Raw genomic sequence first — 17355 nt, 5'->3', positions numbered from 1 at the left:
TTGTGTAGTATCTATTCATCCTAGTTAAAGTATTTGATAGTGTCATGTTTTTTTCTTTATTAAAATAGCATGTGTGTACCTAGTTATTTGAAATGTTTATCTTTTTTTTTGTTGTTATACTCTTAAAATGTTTTGCTGTTAAGACTCGTTTGGTTTTATGAGCATCACTTAGTGTTGAAGTGGAAAAGATCAGTTTGTCAAAACATAGGTTTAACTCTGTACTTATCCCAATGATAAAAATATTTAATGGCTCTTATTAATATGCTCCCTTCCCCCTCCTTTTTATTTTTAATGAGAACAGAAAGTGGGACCAAAAGAAACCATGGCTCTCTGGAAGGAACGCCATGTTATGAGCGTCAGCTTTCTGGTGACAGTCCACATTCACTGACTGCAGATTCATTTTCCATGACATCTAGCCTAATGAGTGGCAGCATCGATCATTTGAGTACTGGGTCTCCAGATCAGGAAAGCATGTTCAGTGTGGAGTCCCATACAATCTTGCAAGAAGATAATGGCTCAGAAACCTTCAGCGTCCTGCAGTCTCCTGAGTCTGCAACTGAGCTAATTCATGAAGAAAATGGAGATACAGTTAATGTGCAGAAACTTCCAAATAGTGACAGTGGCGTGGGTACATCAACGGTTATAGATACACTGACATCTGTCTCCCCTCTAATTGTTACAGAAGACTTGACAAACAATGTTGATACTGAAAATAATGATAGTGTGCTTTCTGCAAGCAATGAATGCTGTCTTGGAAAGCCGAGCCAAGAAGATCAGGATTTTAGTACATTGTGTAAAATAGATGAAAATTTAGATAAAATGAATCTGAAGGATACTGAAAAGCCTTTTGAAGAACCAGACCTTACAGACCAAATGATTGTGGAATCTAACAGTGTACTTGGTGTTCAGACATCACTGCCACCAAAGGAAAGTGATGAAATTGGTAGTGAAGACCAACAGCAGCATTCTCTAATACACAGTGTTCTGTCAGATCCTTCTGTTCTCCACTTTGACATCTCTAAAGATACTGATTCAGAGAACACTTCACTTTGTGGATGGAATTTTGAAAGCGCAATCAAAGCTAAATCTAATAGTAGCACTACTGAATGGGTAACAAACACTCATGAAAGTAAGACAGAGAAATCTGCCTCAAGTGATGAAGAGGAGGATATTTATGGACATGGATTACCGTATTCATCCTCGGAGACTAGCATGCCTGAAGTTGGTGCTGAGCCTGGTTCCCAGGATGTGTCCAGGATAAGCCTAGATGAAATGGTGCTGTTAAAATCTGATCAGGTATATGTTTCCAATTTAGTTGAAATATTTAAAAACTCATCATTTTAAAAGAAACGTGTGTAACTACTATCTCTTCCTTAAGGAAGCAATTTTCTTCTCACTTAACAAGTAAAACATAAAGCAAAAGCAGCAATATGTGTTTTAACTATTTAGAAATGTGGTATATCAGACTTCAGAATGGTTGATATGTCCTTACAAGGTGAAGACGTTGTACTGGCTGTAAGGCCTATTCAGCATAAACATTATGATTTCTAATTTGACAGAAATGTTGTCATAAACTCATTCATTAAAGAGTAAAAAGTAAAACCAAGCCATGCTCAAAGGCTGTTCCTTGTTTGGGTCTCCAGTAGCCCAAATCCTGCGTGATAATGCTTCCAACTTCCACTGATTTCTCTAGGAATTAATGCTGGTTGTCTCACATGGAGGGTCTCTGGTTAAAGTTAGTTTTACCTGTAAATGCTCAGAATGAGGATTAGTCTTTCTTTGTGTCCTAGACAGCAATTAGTGCTATTTTAAATATTGGTGTTTTTCCTTTTTCCTGTTACCCTTCTTTTCTTTGTTATTATTTTGTAGTGTAAAAGTTGCCAGAAATGGGAATTTTTATATAGTATTTATTTTCTATAGTCCAAGATTAACTATAAAATCTGCAAAATTGACAGAAAACACTGAGTTTTAGCAGAGGTCTTGAAATATAGTTGTTTTAATATATATGTACACATTGTGTTTTTTTGTTTGTTTGTTTGTTTTAAATCTGTTACAGCCATGTGTTAAGATCAACAAATATTTGTTGAGAAAGGTTGGCTGCAGTTGTTAGTAAATAGGACTCTATCAACTCAAAACTCCAAGTGTAAAAGACTTCTAGTTTTGAGTTGTTGTTACATTCTCAGATTCTGGAATGTTTTTAAAAGCTCTACAGGTACTTTCATTATAGGTCATGTATGCACTGCTTGGGTACACCTAATACAAGCTATCAAAATTCAAGATAAAACCAAATTTCCATAATATTTGACTCCTGAACCATACAGACAGAACTGAGTGCTGAGAACAAAATGCTTATGTAGCCATTTTCTTGTGCAGTTTGAAGACACCTGCCGCTGTTCTGACTCTACAATTTTTAGTTTGCAGAGAGCTGGATGGGATACTCTGGCCCTGGCTATGGCATCCTGAGCCTGGCTGTCTCAGAAAAGTATATTTGGTGCCTGGACTACAGAGGCAGCCTGTACTGCAGCGCTCTCCCGTCCGCTGGACTGCGGTGGCAGAAGTTTGAGGATGGTGTCCAGCAGGTGGCAGTTTCCCCCTCAGGTTGGTAGGCTTCTATTTCACTGTAACCTCATGAATACAAAACTTCCATAGACTTGGGGATTCTCTTTGCTTTTTTATTTTTTAATATTCACTGTTATTTGAATAGATGGAGGAAAAAAAAAAAGTCATACCATATGACTGCATCTTCAGTACATCTGGATATCGTATTATTTTAGGTGGCTGTCTTCTAACAAGTTCACATTGCACTTTGTGAAGTTTACTGCAGCTTACTGATTGAACCACAGAAGGAGTAGTTCAGTGATAGGTGAAGATGAATCAAGAAGCGCTCATCTTGGTTTTTGATACAAAACTGCTTACGATTCCCAAACTTACTTATTTTTTGCAAACATAGAGTTCTTTTTGCTTTTGCCTTTTTTTTGTTGAGTTTTAAAAAAATAAAACACCTTGGTCTGTTTCTTTATGAGTTTATTCTGGGTTCTGGGTTGTTTGTTGTTTTTTGTTTGTTTGTTTTGTTTTTTTTGGAGTGAGGATTATGTTGGATAAATGGGTTTGGGGGACAAACTTGCTTCACTTTTTGTCCATTCAGATTGCTTCAGGACTGTTGTGAAAACAGAAGTGTCTAAACTTAGTCTCTGGCTCTGCTTCTACTTTTCTTCCACTCATCTCTAAAAATGTATTACTCTTTGCTTCTCTCTGTGTAGGGGAAGATCTTCTGTATGGTCTAAGAAGGGTTTTACTTGATCTGTAGCTGAGCTTTGTGATGGACAAAAATATAAGAGTAGTTGTATTAGGTCAGATTAGAGGTTCATCCACTGACTATCTTGTCTTTAACAGTGGTCAAAAGCAGATGCCTGCAGGAAAGTGAGCTAACGTGTCTGACAGTTGCTCTTAGGAATTTCAGGCTGCAGTTGTTGGTGGCTCAATGATTTTTCTGCATTTATTTTCTCCTTAGTTCCAGGAACTTACACAATTTTTCCTTGAGCCCATGTACATTGCTAGAATTCACAGTTTTGAAATTGGGTATGTTTACACAAGAGCATATTAACCACAAAGGTCAAAAGGAAATGAAATGCTACTTTGAGGAATTATTCAAAGGCAGTTGATATGACGATATGTTTCCCTGGTATGAACCAGCACAGTTGCTAATCAGCAGTTAAATTTGGAATTCCATATGGTTTTCTTTTTCTGAGCTATCTTTGCTAATTGGAGTCGGGGAAAAAGTTCTGAAGGTGGAGAAGTGTTTGAGTTTTGTCTGCTTGTGACATGCTGAGCAGTGAACAGATGATAGAAGTGCCCATTGGTGTGTGGAACAGCGTACCTCTTCAGCTGTTTGTCATTCATAACTGGTCCACCAAAGTTAGCATTTAGAATATTAATACTACTAGTATTTGTAAAAGGTGAAAGTACTACGATATCCTCTCTTCCGTTATATACTCTTTAAAAAATCATTAAGTATGATGTTTGTGAAAGGATTTGTCACAGGTACTGTGAATGAGTGTAAGTGTACTAAGGATAAACCAAACTAATATGGAGGTGAGCTGTGAACTGCAGTCTCTTAACAGTGGGCTCATTTCACCCTTATGTGAACTTATTTTGTTAGCTTTCAATGTGTAACTAAGGAGAAGTGATTTATTTGCATTTAAACACTTAAAAATCACACGTACTCTAAATGGTAAATGCATTTCAGAAATTCCTATGGAAGTTGGCCAGTCCTGTTCTTGCCTTTAAAAAAAATGTAAGTTTTTAGACCGTGCATTTTTGTTTAATGGTACAGGTTTACCTTATTTTCCCCTCACATTCATTTAGGTGTAGGTAGGACAAGACAGTTATAGTAATTGCTTAGAGGTAGTATGTTCTTTCCTAAGTTCTTAATGATTTTCTTAATTAACACAGGGGCACTTCTCTGGAAGATTGAACAGAAGACTAACAAAGCATTTGCTTGTGGAAAAGTAACTATAAAAGGAAAACGACACTGGTATGAGGCTTTACCCCAGGCTGTATTTGTAGCCTTAAGTGATGACACTGCCTGGATCATCAGAACAAATGGAGATTTGTATTTGCAAACAGGTACTTAAATTGCAACCTCTTTCAGTGCAATAACTGAAGCTAAAGTATCAGCATTCAAGTCTATTGAGTGATCACAATTAGTTTTAAAATTTTATCTGAAGTCAAAGAAAAGGAAACGTTTTTATATCGAGAAATGTTTGTAAACAGTCTAGAGGTATTATATTAACTTGGGATGCTGAAGAAGCCAGTTCATGGTCACTTTAAAAAAATAAAAGTGGTGTACATTCAGTATAGAGTATTTATGACATGAGAAGAACATGGGATGGATGCAGATAAGTGTAAAAAGGATTGCAGAAACTATTAAAATAATACGCTTGCAGTGAAAATGGTACGGTGTGCTAAGACAATATAGCCTTGAGTGTTTTTTTTGCTTGAAAGATTTTAACTTAAGAAGGAAGTGGAAAGGAAAGGAGATAGTATGTGGCTGTTCAGAATAAATTCAGGTATAGGAAGCAGTGTAAAAGAAAGCAAAAGCTATTTGTTTTGAAAAGAATTGATTTGTTGGAGGTAAAATTTACCACTTGACAGTGAAAGGAAGGTAATATATGGAAGACACAAATGGATTCTGAAGTATAGGCAAGTGGTATGTATTTTATTTGACAGAGAGAAAGCAAAGCCAACGGAGGAATGGAATAGGATCAGCAGTCTCTGCAGCTGCTTTGTCACTGGATGCGAATGAGGCAAGGACCAGAGAAAGGGATATTGCAGTGGCAACTTTGAAGTGATGGCCTTAGCTTTGTCTGCTTCAGTGAATAGAAGAGGATGCATTTGAAAGTGTTAATGTGGAGAGTGTTGGCTAGAAGCAAGCAGCTAGAGAGAAGCCGATTTTTAGAATGTAGCTCCAGTTTATGGAGCTAAGAGAGAAGAGTATCAAAAACCCTTGGGCATGCTGGCTTTGCACAGAGAGCTGAATTGATAAGGAGAAATTACAAATAACATGATGAAGAAATTACTGTGCAAGTAGGAGGAAGATAGGGATAAGGGATAACAGCAAAAAAAAACAAAAAAAAAAAACAACATTCAAACAGGAAAATATTTCAGAGTGGCTATAAAAATTCTTATTTGTCTTCCATTTAATTTTGATACTCTGATTTCTCTTGTAGAGTTACTTGCTCTAGTGTCACATAAAAATTATTCATGATGAAGAAAGCTGTTTGAGATAGCATTGTTTCAAAAGTGTTTTGCTTTTAAATTATTTTATTTGAATAAGTTTAGTAGTTACAGAGAAATCAAGGCCACATGTATATTGCCAACAAGCATGGCTAGTGGTGATAGAGAGTGAACTTGATGCCAGTCACACAGGGCTCCGTAGAGGTTTGAATCAATATTTTTTTTCTTTCCTGTGATAGATTGGTTTGATTGCATCAGCTTGCATTCTGCTGTTCTTAGGCTTCTAAATTTGTCGTTGATGCCAAAAATAAATTCTCAGTATGTCTTGTTAATGAGAGGCAACCAGTGATGGTTATCTCTTCTGCATCTCTTCATTCCCTGCTCCACCACCCTGTCTAATGAGTGTTCTCAAAGATTTGAAACTGAGCAGTTGTCTTGTCAGTCTAGAATATCATACAGATGAGTTTGTTCAGACTTGCTTAGAAGCACAAGAAGATTAAACAAAAGCTCTGTCTCCTAAGGTGTTTCACATACAAGCCTGTAAATCAATCTTCAGTGTAACTGAAGGAGAGGTGTTCCTCCAGATTATGTATATAAACATATGTAACCTACCAGAGCCTCCCACCTCCTTGCAGTACTCCTTGCTGTGGCATTGTCTTCTGTAATCGCTCAACTGCCTCTATTCAGACCAGGTTCTTTCTCCCTGGCATGCTCTGGGCAAAAATTCTTGAATTATTGTCTTCAATGCTTCTGCAAAGTGTTTCTGTAAATGGAGATTCCCAATATTGTCACTAGAGGGAGAAAAGGAACAGAAATGACAGCACAGGACTTGGGGGCTCTGCAAGATGTTGAAGGATAATGCAGTGCTTTATGTCTTAGCATATAAATTCAACAGGATTAGAGGAAATTATTAATAGTTCATGGAAAGAACAGTTTATTAAGAAAATAGTGATCAAATGAGAAGTGTTAGCATGTCAGAGAGATCTCCCCCTTCTCCCCATTTTTTTTTCTTTGGGTAGCTCTTTCTCTTTCCCTTTAGTTGCAAAAAGCCAAATATTTTTTTTAAAAATCCTCCTTTTTCTGATTTCTAGGCCTGAGTGTGGATCGTCCTTGTGCCAGAGCAGTAAAGGTTGATTGCCCTTATCCACTGTCGCAGGTTACCTCCAGAAATAACGTTGTATGGGCATTGAGTGAGCAACGGGCCCTGCTATACCGGGAGGGAGTACGCAGCTTTTGTCCTGAAGGAGAGCAGTGGAAGAGTGATATCGTCAGGTAATGGCAGTGTAACAAGACAGCATCGTAACTGGAATGAAATGCAGTGTTTTCAGTGCTGGAACTCCTTGATATTTGAAGATTTATTACATGAACTTCTTCTGGAGTGTGTGTGTGTATATATGTGCTTGTAGATATTACATATGATTTCCTTTAGTCTTTGTCCAGACATACCCAGAGTGACTGGTGTTTTTTCTGTCTGATGAATGACTGTTATGTAGTGAAAGAAATTGCTGTGAACAGAAGTGATAATGCAGTTAAAAGCAAGTTTAAGAAAGTGAGAACAGTGCTTAAAAGACCTTTAATAATGTATATTAATATGACTTTTGATTAAATACTATTTCTTTAATCTCTGCTGTAAGGGCCTTAAAGGGTTCTCCACATATTTGAGTGATTTTTTTTTCCTGAGACTAAATCCCAGCATTTTTGTGGTCACTTGCACACAGCTGAATAATATTTTTATACTTTCCAGTCACATATTTTTATAGATACTCTGTATAATTGCTATTTAGCTTTGTAGTTGTTCCTGTTCTTGCAGTAGGGAGTTTGTGATAAATTTAAAAGCAACAAGTGTTTACTGCTGGCTTTGAGAATCTGGAAGATACAGTCTCCTGTGACATCAGCCCGAAGTGAGTATAGGAAGAAACTCCAGTCATACAGAACTGTAGTCATATGATTTTTACTATCTACTGAATATCCTGTTGTGAAGTTCCAGCTTGTATTACCTCCCAGTCTGGTATTTGGCTTTTGAAAAGACTTGGGAAATGTACAGTGTATTGTTCAAATCTGAAATTTGCATGTCATTTAGTCAGTTTGTTTAATGAAAATATTTGTTTGACCTACGCCTTAGGTATGCTTAATGTTCTTGGGCTTTGTATTAAAGTTGCAGAAAGCAATCCATATTTGTTTTTAAGTTCTCAAGAAAAGTTCTCTGAAAGAAATAGCATTGTTGCCTTCTTTTTAAATGCCTGATTAGATCATCTGATCCTATTTGGCTTTCTGAGCTTAAAAATGATTTACTTACACAGGAAGCATATAGTCAGACTCAACATTCATCTTTGCCATGAAGTTAGGTTCAGTTTTCTATTTATGGTGCCTGAGCTGCTAATATTGTTCTCAGAATAGGGCAAGAAAATTGAAGGAAATGTACTTATGAAACTGATGTACGAAAAACTTCTATTTGTTTCTTATTTACTGGCCAAATTAGTTTTTATTCATATTGTTATGTTTGTGAGTTTCAAATCTTGAATGATTTTGAAGGTCTTGTGGTGGTGTTTTTTTGTTTTTTTTTTTTTTTGAATGGTTTTTACTTATGCAAGCTAATAAGATTTAAATTACTAATAACTGTGAAAATTTGAAATCAGGTGTGTTTTTGAGCTTGAACAGTTTGAACTGCTGTTGGCATTGTGACAACTTCCTTAAAATGCCATAAGCTTAAATTTGAAGTAAGGCTTTTTAATTTTTTACTTGTTTACATTTCTAGTGAAATGCAAGCTTTGGAACCAGTGTGCATAACACTTGGAGATCAGCAGACATTATGGGCTTTGGATATCCATGGAAATCTGTGGTTCAGAACTGGCATAGTTTCAAAGAAACCACAAGGAGATGACAACCATTGGTGGCAAGTAGGCACTTTTTTATTTTGCTTTCAGTTTAGTCTGACACCCAGGGTTTACTATTTGCATTGTTTTCCCATGAGATTCTAAGTATAAAATTCAGTGAATTGTATGATGCATTACAGAACTCTTCATTCAGTGTATTAAAACTTCAGGGTGGCTGTGGTTGAAATCCCTTTTCACATCTGCTGTAGAAAAGGGGAAAACAAACACCCCATGGTCACCCAAAGCAGCAGCACAGCAGTTTTCAAGAATACAGGAAATGCTCTACCAGATTGTATCAATGGTGCATGTAGCTTGATATCTTAACAGCTGGCAGTAGGACATGCTGTTTAGTCAGAGCATTCAAGTCTGGCTGCTGAATACAGTCACTTCTCCTTGTCTTCCAGCACTCGTCCCTAGCTAAATGAAATAAATAATTGTTAACCTTCCAAAAATGCTTTAATTACCCCATTTTTCATCAATTGAAGTTTCTTCAAACTATGTGAGTCTGCTTTCTGCAGTCACAGATCTTATGGGTAGAAACAACTCAGTTACTGCAAGTATTTTCTGGCGTTGATCTAAAACCTTGTTTTCCACAGCTTTACTTGTTTTTCTCCAGAAACATGAGTTGTGGAAGAGGGGTACACAGAAAAATTTGTTTACATATTTACCTAAGTGAAAATAATTTCATTAATTTCATATATTAATTTCATTATTTACATGCATATTTAATCTTTTTTCTTGGAGATGAGCATCCTGAGTAGCTTGACTTTTGTTTTTAGGTTACAGGCAAGCTGCTCCTTCTTCCTTGCTAGGAGTATCCCAGGGCATTGTCAGCCTAGCTGTTTATGGTAAAACTGAGGCAATTGGTCATTCAGACCACCTCCTGCCAGGTTTTCACTATGTGATTTAAATTGCTACTCTATGCACATTTCTCTGTTCCTTCTGGGAAACTGTAAATATACCTTTCAGTTTGCAGGGTTTGTGTCTTTAGGGGGAAGGAAAAGATGTTCAGTAATCCCTAAATGAAGGGCTTCCTTAAAATGCAGAATTTAAAGTAGATTGCTGGGTAGGATTGTGTTGTGAGTTGATGTTTAATATGGATTCTGGTTATTATCAAGACTCCCATTTCATCAGAAGTAATTATAATAATTAGTAATTATTTTTCCCTTCCTACACTTAGAAGGTTTCTAAACTCATGATAGATATCCTGTACATAAAGTGTGTACATGCATACACACAAAAAAAAGCCTTTGATGGAAGATTCTGTGGTTCCCCCCAAGCTTAGCTAACCATCAAGAACCATTTTTTTTCCTCTTCTCTTCCCTTTCAGGTAAGCATCACCGATTATGTAGTGTTTGACCAGTGCAGCTTGTTCCAGACGATAATCCAGGCAACTCACACAGTGGCAACAGCAGCTCAGGCACCTGTAGAGAAGGTTGCTGACAAACTTCGAATGGCATTTTGGTCACAGCAGCTTCAGTGTCAACCCAGCCTCCTTGGAGTTAATGGCAGTGGAGTCTGGATCTCTTCAGGCAAAAATGAGTTCCATGTAGCAAAGGGAAACTTAATAGGTTGGTGTGCTTTTGCATCTAATGTTTTTAAGTTCAGAAATAAATAATATATAATATATTATAAATATATAAAATAACATGTAATTATATATAGTATACAATATTTATTGTTATATAATTATAAATATGTAAAACAATACATATATATTATAAATAATATCTAATAAATAGGAATAATATAGTAAATAGGAAAAAGTAGCTATCTACAGTTTGGTCACCATGAGAATTATCCACGGTGAATCAGGGGACCTTTAATGAACCAATTTTATGTTTAAAAACTAAATTAAATGATTCTTTGGCAGTTGGTCTGGATATTTTCCCTTCTGAAGGGAAATGTTTTTAATGAAAAATTCATTGTCCACAAATGAACAAGTGTGCAAGTTAGGCCTTTTAGTACCTATGTTTGTCTTTTCTCTGGGATCATAAGGCAATTTTATGCTATTGTACCTGTTATTTCTAGCACAGTGGAGTCTGGTTCATGATCAGTGTTACTATGCAGAGCAATAATGTTATGGTGTTACAGTGATAATACGAATTGCTTTATTTATGTTTCTAGGTGTGTTTCCCAAAACAGAACTTTAATTTAGTTCTCTTCTTTGATCAGATAAACACAAAGAGTAGATATATAATATTGTCTGTTTAAACTCATCACCCATTTGGTCTCCTGTTGAAGACCATTAATCTCTTCCTTTCTTATCTTCTGCATTCCCCATCCTTTGTGTGTGCATCCATGTGTGTGCACACATAAATGTTATTTGTTAGGAGGTTTTCTTCCCCAAGAACAGATACTAAAATATTTGTGTAAAAAAATAAATAAATAAAAAATCTGTCTAGATATTTGTATTCTAACAGAAAATTAACTTTCATACTGATGATGCTCTGTTCTTTCCTTTCAGGCACTTACTGGAATAATATTGTGCCTCGTGGTACTGCTTCTGCCACAAAATGGATTTTCGTGTTGGCTTCTGCAGCTTCATCTAAAGAAGGTTAGTGAATCAGCAGTGCAAACATATAATTACTGACTTTAAATATAGTAGAACTGATGGTGTAAGTAATTAAATACCTTGAGTTACTTCAGGTTTTGGGTGCCTTTTGTGTATGCAGGGATCTAAAACATTTGAGAAGTAAGGTGGAAACATCAGTAAAACCAGTAGAGATAAAAAGTCATATCATTCACTCTGTTACCTCTGGTTTGGAGTGACATCCAACAGAGAAATGGATAGTCCTTTAGGAGCAGTAACTTCCTAACTTGCCGCAGCATGAATTGCCGGAGTTTAATATGAAGTCCTGGAACATGCTTTGCTGGAATGCCTATACTGACCAATTACTTCTCTGGTCAGTGCAGTTAACTGCAGCAGAATCACACATTTTATTGGTAGAACTGTAACCACACTGAAGAATTCTAATGTTAGATAATGCAAGTGCTAACTATTGTAACTAAGTACGCCAGTTTTATTGGCAAAAATGTGTGATAAAGAACTGGGAAGGGGAGGTATGCTGTTTCTCTGAGGCAATTATCAAGGAAACAGAAGAGCAAAAGAATAAGGGGGAACAGTGAACTATTAGGTATGCCTTTTCCCTCTTAGTTTCTTCAAATGAAATCACTTGCTACTTACCTGATATAGGGGGGCTGGGGGGGACAGTACTTAAGTGCCTAATAAGCACTTAGGATGCTTATTTTTACTTGAAAATCTTAATCTAAGATCTTCAGTTTTGTCTTCAAATGTACTGATTGTTTTCAGAGGAAGTGTTGGCTTTCTCAGAGTGGATTAGCAATGATTTTAATAACAGAAATGTCCTTGCCATAGGAAGCTTTTTGTGGCTGTGCCAAAGCAACAAGGATCTGTTTTGTGTCAGTGATCAGAATCCTCAGTTTCGTCCTTCTACGGTGCAGCTGCCACCGGAGGTTGAAATGGTGCACTATTCTGCCTGCCAGGATGCCATCTGGGGTTTGGATAGTCTTGGGCAGATATTTATCAGAACGCTTTCATCCAGCTGTCCAACAGGGATGCATTGGACAAAATTGGATCTCTCCCAACTAGGTATGACATTTTTATTGAGTAGACTATCTGTTAACTCGTAGCAGACAGCCTGTATTTTCATTCAGAAGTGTCTTTGGTTTACTGATCTGAAGTATAACATTTATTGGAGCAAACAGTACCTTATAATTATGGGCATTGCAGCAGAGGACTGTAAAACACGTGCACTTACTGCTTTCAGGCAATGTTTCACCTATCCTTTTGCCGGAGATAGCATGTTCACTGTTTGCAAGATGCTTTATATGCATTTGTGCTTCTTATAGTTTGTCAGTCTGAGACCACGCGACCTGACACAGTGCTGTGCAGATGTACCAGTAGCTTTAACTAGCCCAGTTCTTGTACTATAACTGGCATAACTGTAATCATGTGGCCCTGGGCAGTTCTATACTCAAAGCCCTGTATTTTGTGGGTAAATGTGCTCTTAATAGAGTGGCTAAAGCTTCCTTAGGATCTTGTTAAGGAAAAATTTTGCTCAGAGTTGCATCATCCATAGGTGATACAGATGATGACACTCTGATGTTTGGATTGATAGTGATCTAATGATTCAGCATAATGTCAAGAATGTGCTGCTGTTTAACTGCCCCTTTTTGTTTGGTTAGCAATAAGACCAAGGTTGGTTGACCACATTTTGATCATTAAATATCCTCCCAGTTTGGCTCTTTTCATCAGAGATAAGGGTAATCTGGCCACTTGACAGCTTCACTAGTATTATTCCAATTGGATTTGTTTCTTTAATCTGAATATCTGCTAGAATATTTTTTTCTCTTAATGCTAATCTGTTTCAAAAGAAGTTTTTTTGTTTTTTTGTTTTGTTTTGTTGTTGTTTTTGTTTTAAAAGTGCTAATATAAAATTAATCTGATTTGAATTTTTTTCCATTTCTAATGGCAATATTCGTGATTGGCCTGACAAGCAATTTTATCTTTTGTATTCTTTACATAAAACTTTTAAAAGAGTCTTTTAAAAATAATGTATTTGCCAGCTGTAAAACGGGTTTTCCAGACCTGATGAATTGCTTCCAAATCACCAGTCTTACCATAGTTTAAGTGATAAGCAATGCCTTTTACCTACACTGACCTACAGGATAGTTTTGTCTGTACTGTGCTTTTCATCTTGCTTAGTAGAGCTTGAAGTTTTCCTCAAGATACTGTTATTTTCCAGCGGTTTAGATAATAACTGTGAAACTGAAATAACAAATAACTTCTTGCTATTGTCTGAAAATCTCAAAACGTTCTAATGGAAATGAGTGCTAGCTGACTGTATTAATTGTCTTGGTCACTTTAGCCATGCTGGGGCTCAAACATTACATTTAGCTGTTCCTTTTAGTTTCATGGCACTCTGTGTGGTGATACTGTAGAAATCTGGGGTCAGGAAATATTTCAGACACCGCGCTTTACCAGTCATTGTGAGCTGATAATTAAGAATGCAGAAAATTTCCTGTTTTTTCTCCAATTAAATGCATGTGGTAGATCACTGCTGACAAGATGGTGCCTACCCACAGATGTAATATAAGAGACTTGATTTGCTTTAATGGGGCAGAAGAAATTAGAGAATTATTGCTATTGTTGAAATGTATGTCTGCCTTCACTCCTCAAACATTAAGACTGTGAATTGGAGGAAAAAAAAGAGCAAGTTGCTGTAAAATTAAATTCAGAAATCTGTGTGGAGGTGATCAAGTTGCCAGCATTTACGTTGAAATATTCATATTATGTTGTTAGTATCTTCCTCTTGCCTTTACACTATGTACTGAGTGTAGTATCTAGTAAATTATTTTGATTAGGGTTCCACTATCATTATCGAGGTTTCTAAACACAGTAGAGTGACCTTTAGGTTTCAACTGTAAACAGTGTCTCTGAATCACACTTCTTTCTAAGCAGTGGCTGAATGTGGTTAACATGCCCTTCTCCTACCATAAAAACAGTAAGTGGGAGGAGGGAGAAGCCCCAAAACATTTACATAAGTGCTGCATTTTTGAATATCAAATTGTACTGCAGACGTAAATAATATCAGCTATGCCGAGTAGGTGATATGTGATTCCGTGTGCGAGAGCTGTGATGCTGCTTTGGATCGGAACATTTCAACAGCTGAGACGACATGTGACAAAGCCATCCCGGCTAGGTGTACTCTAACATGGAAGCACGAGGTTTTAAATAAAAGTTTGACTTTGCTGAATGTCAGGCCTCTCTACCTGCAATAGAGACTTGCTCTCTCCTGAAGCTGTGGAAGTTTTTGTGCATAGTTGTGCTCTGTATGCTATTTTATAATAAGAAGCTGCATGATTAAAGGGAATTTTGGGGTGAGATGAGCTAATTCAAATTCCTTCAATTCAGAAAGTTAAATAACTTGGACGAAGAGATCTGTTTACAATTTCAGGTAACTAAAAGATAAGAATATGTGCTCCTGTTATTCCCTGTTGTTTCCCCGAGCAAACCTTACTGAATTCTGCCTCAGCAGAAAAAAATGCTTTGAACCCCTGCTCTGGGGGATAAAATTGTACCCTCTCTTTAAGGAGCAATGTACTTTGCAGGGATTTGTCGCCAGATTCACATCACAGAAGAGAAAACTGTTACCAAGAATGGGATATCCCAAGCACTGCTGGCATGTTCAATCAGCCAGCAAGGCCTATTTTTAGAGTTTGGAGTACAACCAGAGCATTCCTGCTGTAGTATATCTGTCATGATTGAGTCTTTTTCTGTAGAACATGTTTTCCATTACTTAGTATTGTGTTGTCCCGATGCTGGGAGGAAAAAAATAATCAAATGTTACGTATAGTACATCACATGGCTATTCTGAAATGAATGTAAAAGAGTAAGAGTTCCAGCTGGCCATTAACTAGCAGTTCTCTATCTTTACAAACTTTTGGTAGCAAGACTCCTAAATGTGATTGGACATGAAGAAAAAAATAAAATTAAAAAAAAAATCCAAAACATACTTTTTTGGGAGCTGTGTTTTCAGTGTGCTGACTTACATAGGGTTAAAATACTGCAGCACGTCTGACATAAGTGTAATAAATATGTACGCTAAATATAAAGCCATTTGAAAATCAGCTCCTTTATTTACAGATGTGACACTGGTATGTTAACACTGAGATGCATAATCCATATGCTCTTGTATTTTTCAAGTGCTGGTAGCATTAGGAGTGTTCAGTGCTGAAGGCATTACTAGACCCAACACCATGAAAAATATAAGCATGGCCAGCTACAGAGGAAAGTTCACATTAGGTCATGTGAAAGTTTGTCTAGGCACTGATAACATTTGTTACAGAATTTTTTCCCTGCTTGAATTCAGTTATTTTAATAGCATATTTTCAGTGTGCTTTAAAAATGGCAGTATCCTGTGACTAAAACATTTATTTTTAGATTGAAGAGAAAAATGCCTTACGTATACTACCTGTTGGTGTTATTCATTATATGCCATGATTTTTCTCTCACAAGCTTGTAATCATTTTTATATGCCTGTGTTTAAAGGTAGCTTAATACCATCAAGTCTAAGTAAAGGTGCTCATTATTAGCTGAATGTAAAAGAAAAATGTCAGGTTGCTAATAACCTCTTTGTTGATAGGTGCCATAAAGCTGATCAGCTTGTCCTGTGGAAATCAGCATGTTTGGGCCTGTGACACCAGTGGTGGTGTTTATTTCCGTGTAGGAACCCAGCCTCTTAACCCGAGTTTGATGCTTCCCGCATGGATAATGATTGAGCCACCCATACAGGTAAAACACTGATTGTAATTCTTTGTAACACAGTGGTTTAGCTCTGCGCCTGTGGAAAGGAGTAATTTAACATTCCGGGAAAACAATAGGACCAGATTAAATGTGTAGTTTAAGCTTCTGTCACACATGTTCAGTTTCATCAGGACTTATCTTCAATCATCCCAAATTCATCTCACAGATAACTTCATTTTTTTCTATTTTTTTTTTTCTCTTTTTCCATCCTTAATGAAAAACTTCTATTGTAGTAACACAGCAGCTTTATAGGCACATAGTAGAACACAGCCTTGAACTATATACTGAGTACCTACTTGTACGGTAGCCAAGAGGCTAGACTGGCAAACAGCACAAAGCAGAGGGTGTGGGAAGGCTCTGCTCACATGGTGTGGTACTGAAGTGCCTCCCTCTTCCTTTATCCTCGCCCCGTGAGTCTGGGATGCTTGCCAGGGTGCTGTGCCTGGATCTAGGGACTTTCCTTATCATCCGGTGGTTAGTCAGTGTGCCGTACAATTGCAGCTCTTCTCCCTTATTCCCAGAATTGGCAAGTAAGATCTCTGTTCTACCTGCCAGCTGGGAGGAGCTGAGTGGAAAGAAGCATCCTAAAGTACACTAGGAGCATATTTTCTGGATATAGCAAATGGACAAAATATGTTTCTCCAGTGTCTGTTTTCTCATTTAATCTCTCCTTAAACCACAGTGCTGCTCTAATACTTTACACATTCCACAGTTTAACTTGCAGTTCTGTATCATGGCTCGGGACTGCTGCAAAAGAGTTGACCTCTGAGCACTGATTTCATTCTTTGCTCCCTGGCATGAAATCAGTTGAACTGTCTGCTGATCTAGCATAGTAGTGCTGGATGTGTTTGCATACTTGATTTAAGTTTTAATAATACAGTGTTACAGAACTGTTTCTGAAGATTTTGAAATACATGGTACTTCTGAAGGGTCATGTTAAGAAACAAAAGTCAGTCTCTGGCAGTGGAGTTGCAATAGGTGATTTGTTTTTTACATCATTCCCTTTTACTTCTGCTTGCCTCTTAACAGCCAACTATTAGCTCCTCCTGTGAATCTCGGGGGTGTAGCAGCAAAGAAGGCCAGGGAAACAGGGAAATGAAACGGCAGATTTGCATCTCCTCAGTTAGCTCAGCACTGGTTAAACTAGTCCTGTGCTGGGAATGTGGCCAGTCAGACCTGGAGAAATGGCATCTTGTTTCTGCAGAATAGCAGAACAGACTGATAAATAAGTACTAAATCACTTGAGTGATGGCTGTCACAACGAGGGGTAGATTACACTGCTCACTCTTGTGTGCTGCAGAGTGGGTCTTTCTGATGTTACCTGTAAGATACAAATTTGTTTGCTAATGGGGGGCAAGGCAGCAGGAAGAGGAGACTGAGTATATGAATGATGATGTCTTCCATGAGGATAGTTTT

The 17355-nt window shown here is 37.3% G+C and overlaps 1 protein-coding gene across 2 annotated transcripts in view; it reads left to right on the top strand.

Moving 5' to 3' along the window:
- The window catches only part of TECPR2 (tectonin beta-propeller repeat containing 2), a 41662-nt gene that overhangs the window by 11159 nt on the left and 13148 nt on the right, over positions 1 to 17355 (top strand). For both annotated transcript variants that reach the window (XM_027457522.3, XM_027457520.3), the window contains exons 9-17: positions 302 to 1296; positions 2415 to 2598; positions 4453 to 4626; positions 6828 to 7008; positions 8492 to 8633; positions 9940 to 10180; positions 11077 to 11166; positions 11989 to 12222; positions 15779 to 15927. In XM_027457522.3, the coding sequence (XP_027313323.2) occupies positions 302 to 1296; positions 2415 to 2598; positions 4453 to 4626; positions 6828 to 7008; positions 8492 to 8633; positions 9940 to 10180; positions 11077 to 11166; positions 11989 to 12222; positions 15779 to 15927 (2390 nt within the window). The remainder of the gene's footprint in view (positions 1 to 301; positions 1297 to 2414; positions 2599 to 4452; positions 4627 to 6827; positions 7009 to 8491; positions 8634 to 9939; positions 10181 to 11076; positions 11167 to 11988; positions 12223 to 15778; positions 15928 to 17355) is intronic.

This window comes from Anas platyrhynchos, chromosome 5 (genome assembly GCF_047663525.1).
Source record: "Anas platyrhynchos isolate ZD024472 breed Pekin duck chromosome 5, IASCAAS_PekinDuck_T2T, whole genome shotgun sequence".
Classification (NCBI taxonomy): domain Eukaryota; kingdom Metazoa; phylum Chordata; class Aves; order Anseriformes; family Anatidae; genus Anas; species Anas platyrhynchos.
Note: the sequence above shows the minus strand (reverse complement) of the source record. Positions and strands in the feature narration are given on the sequence as shown.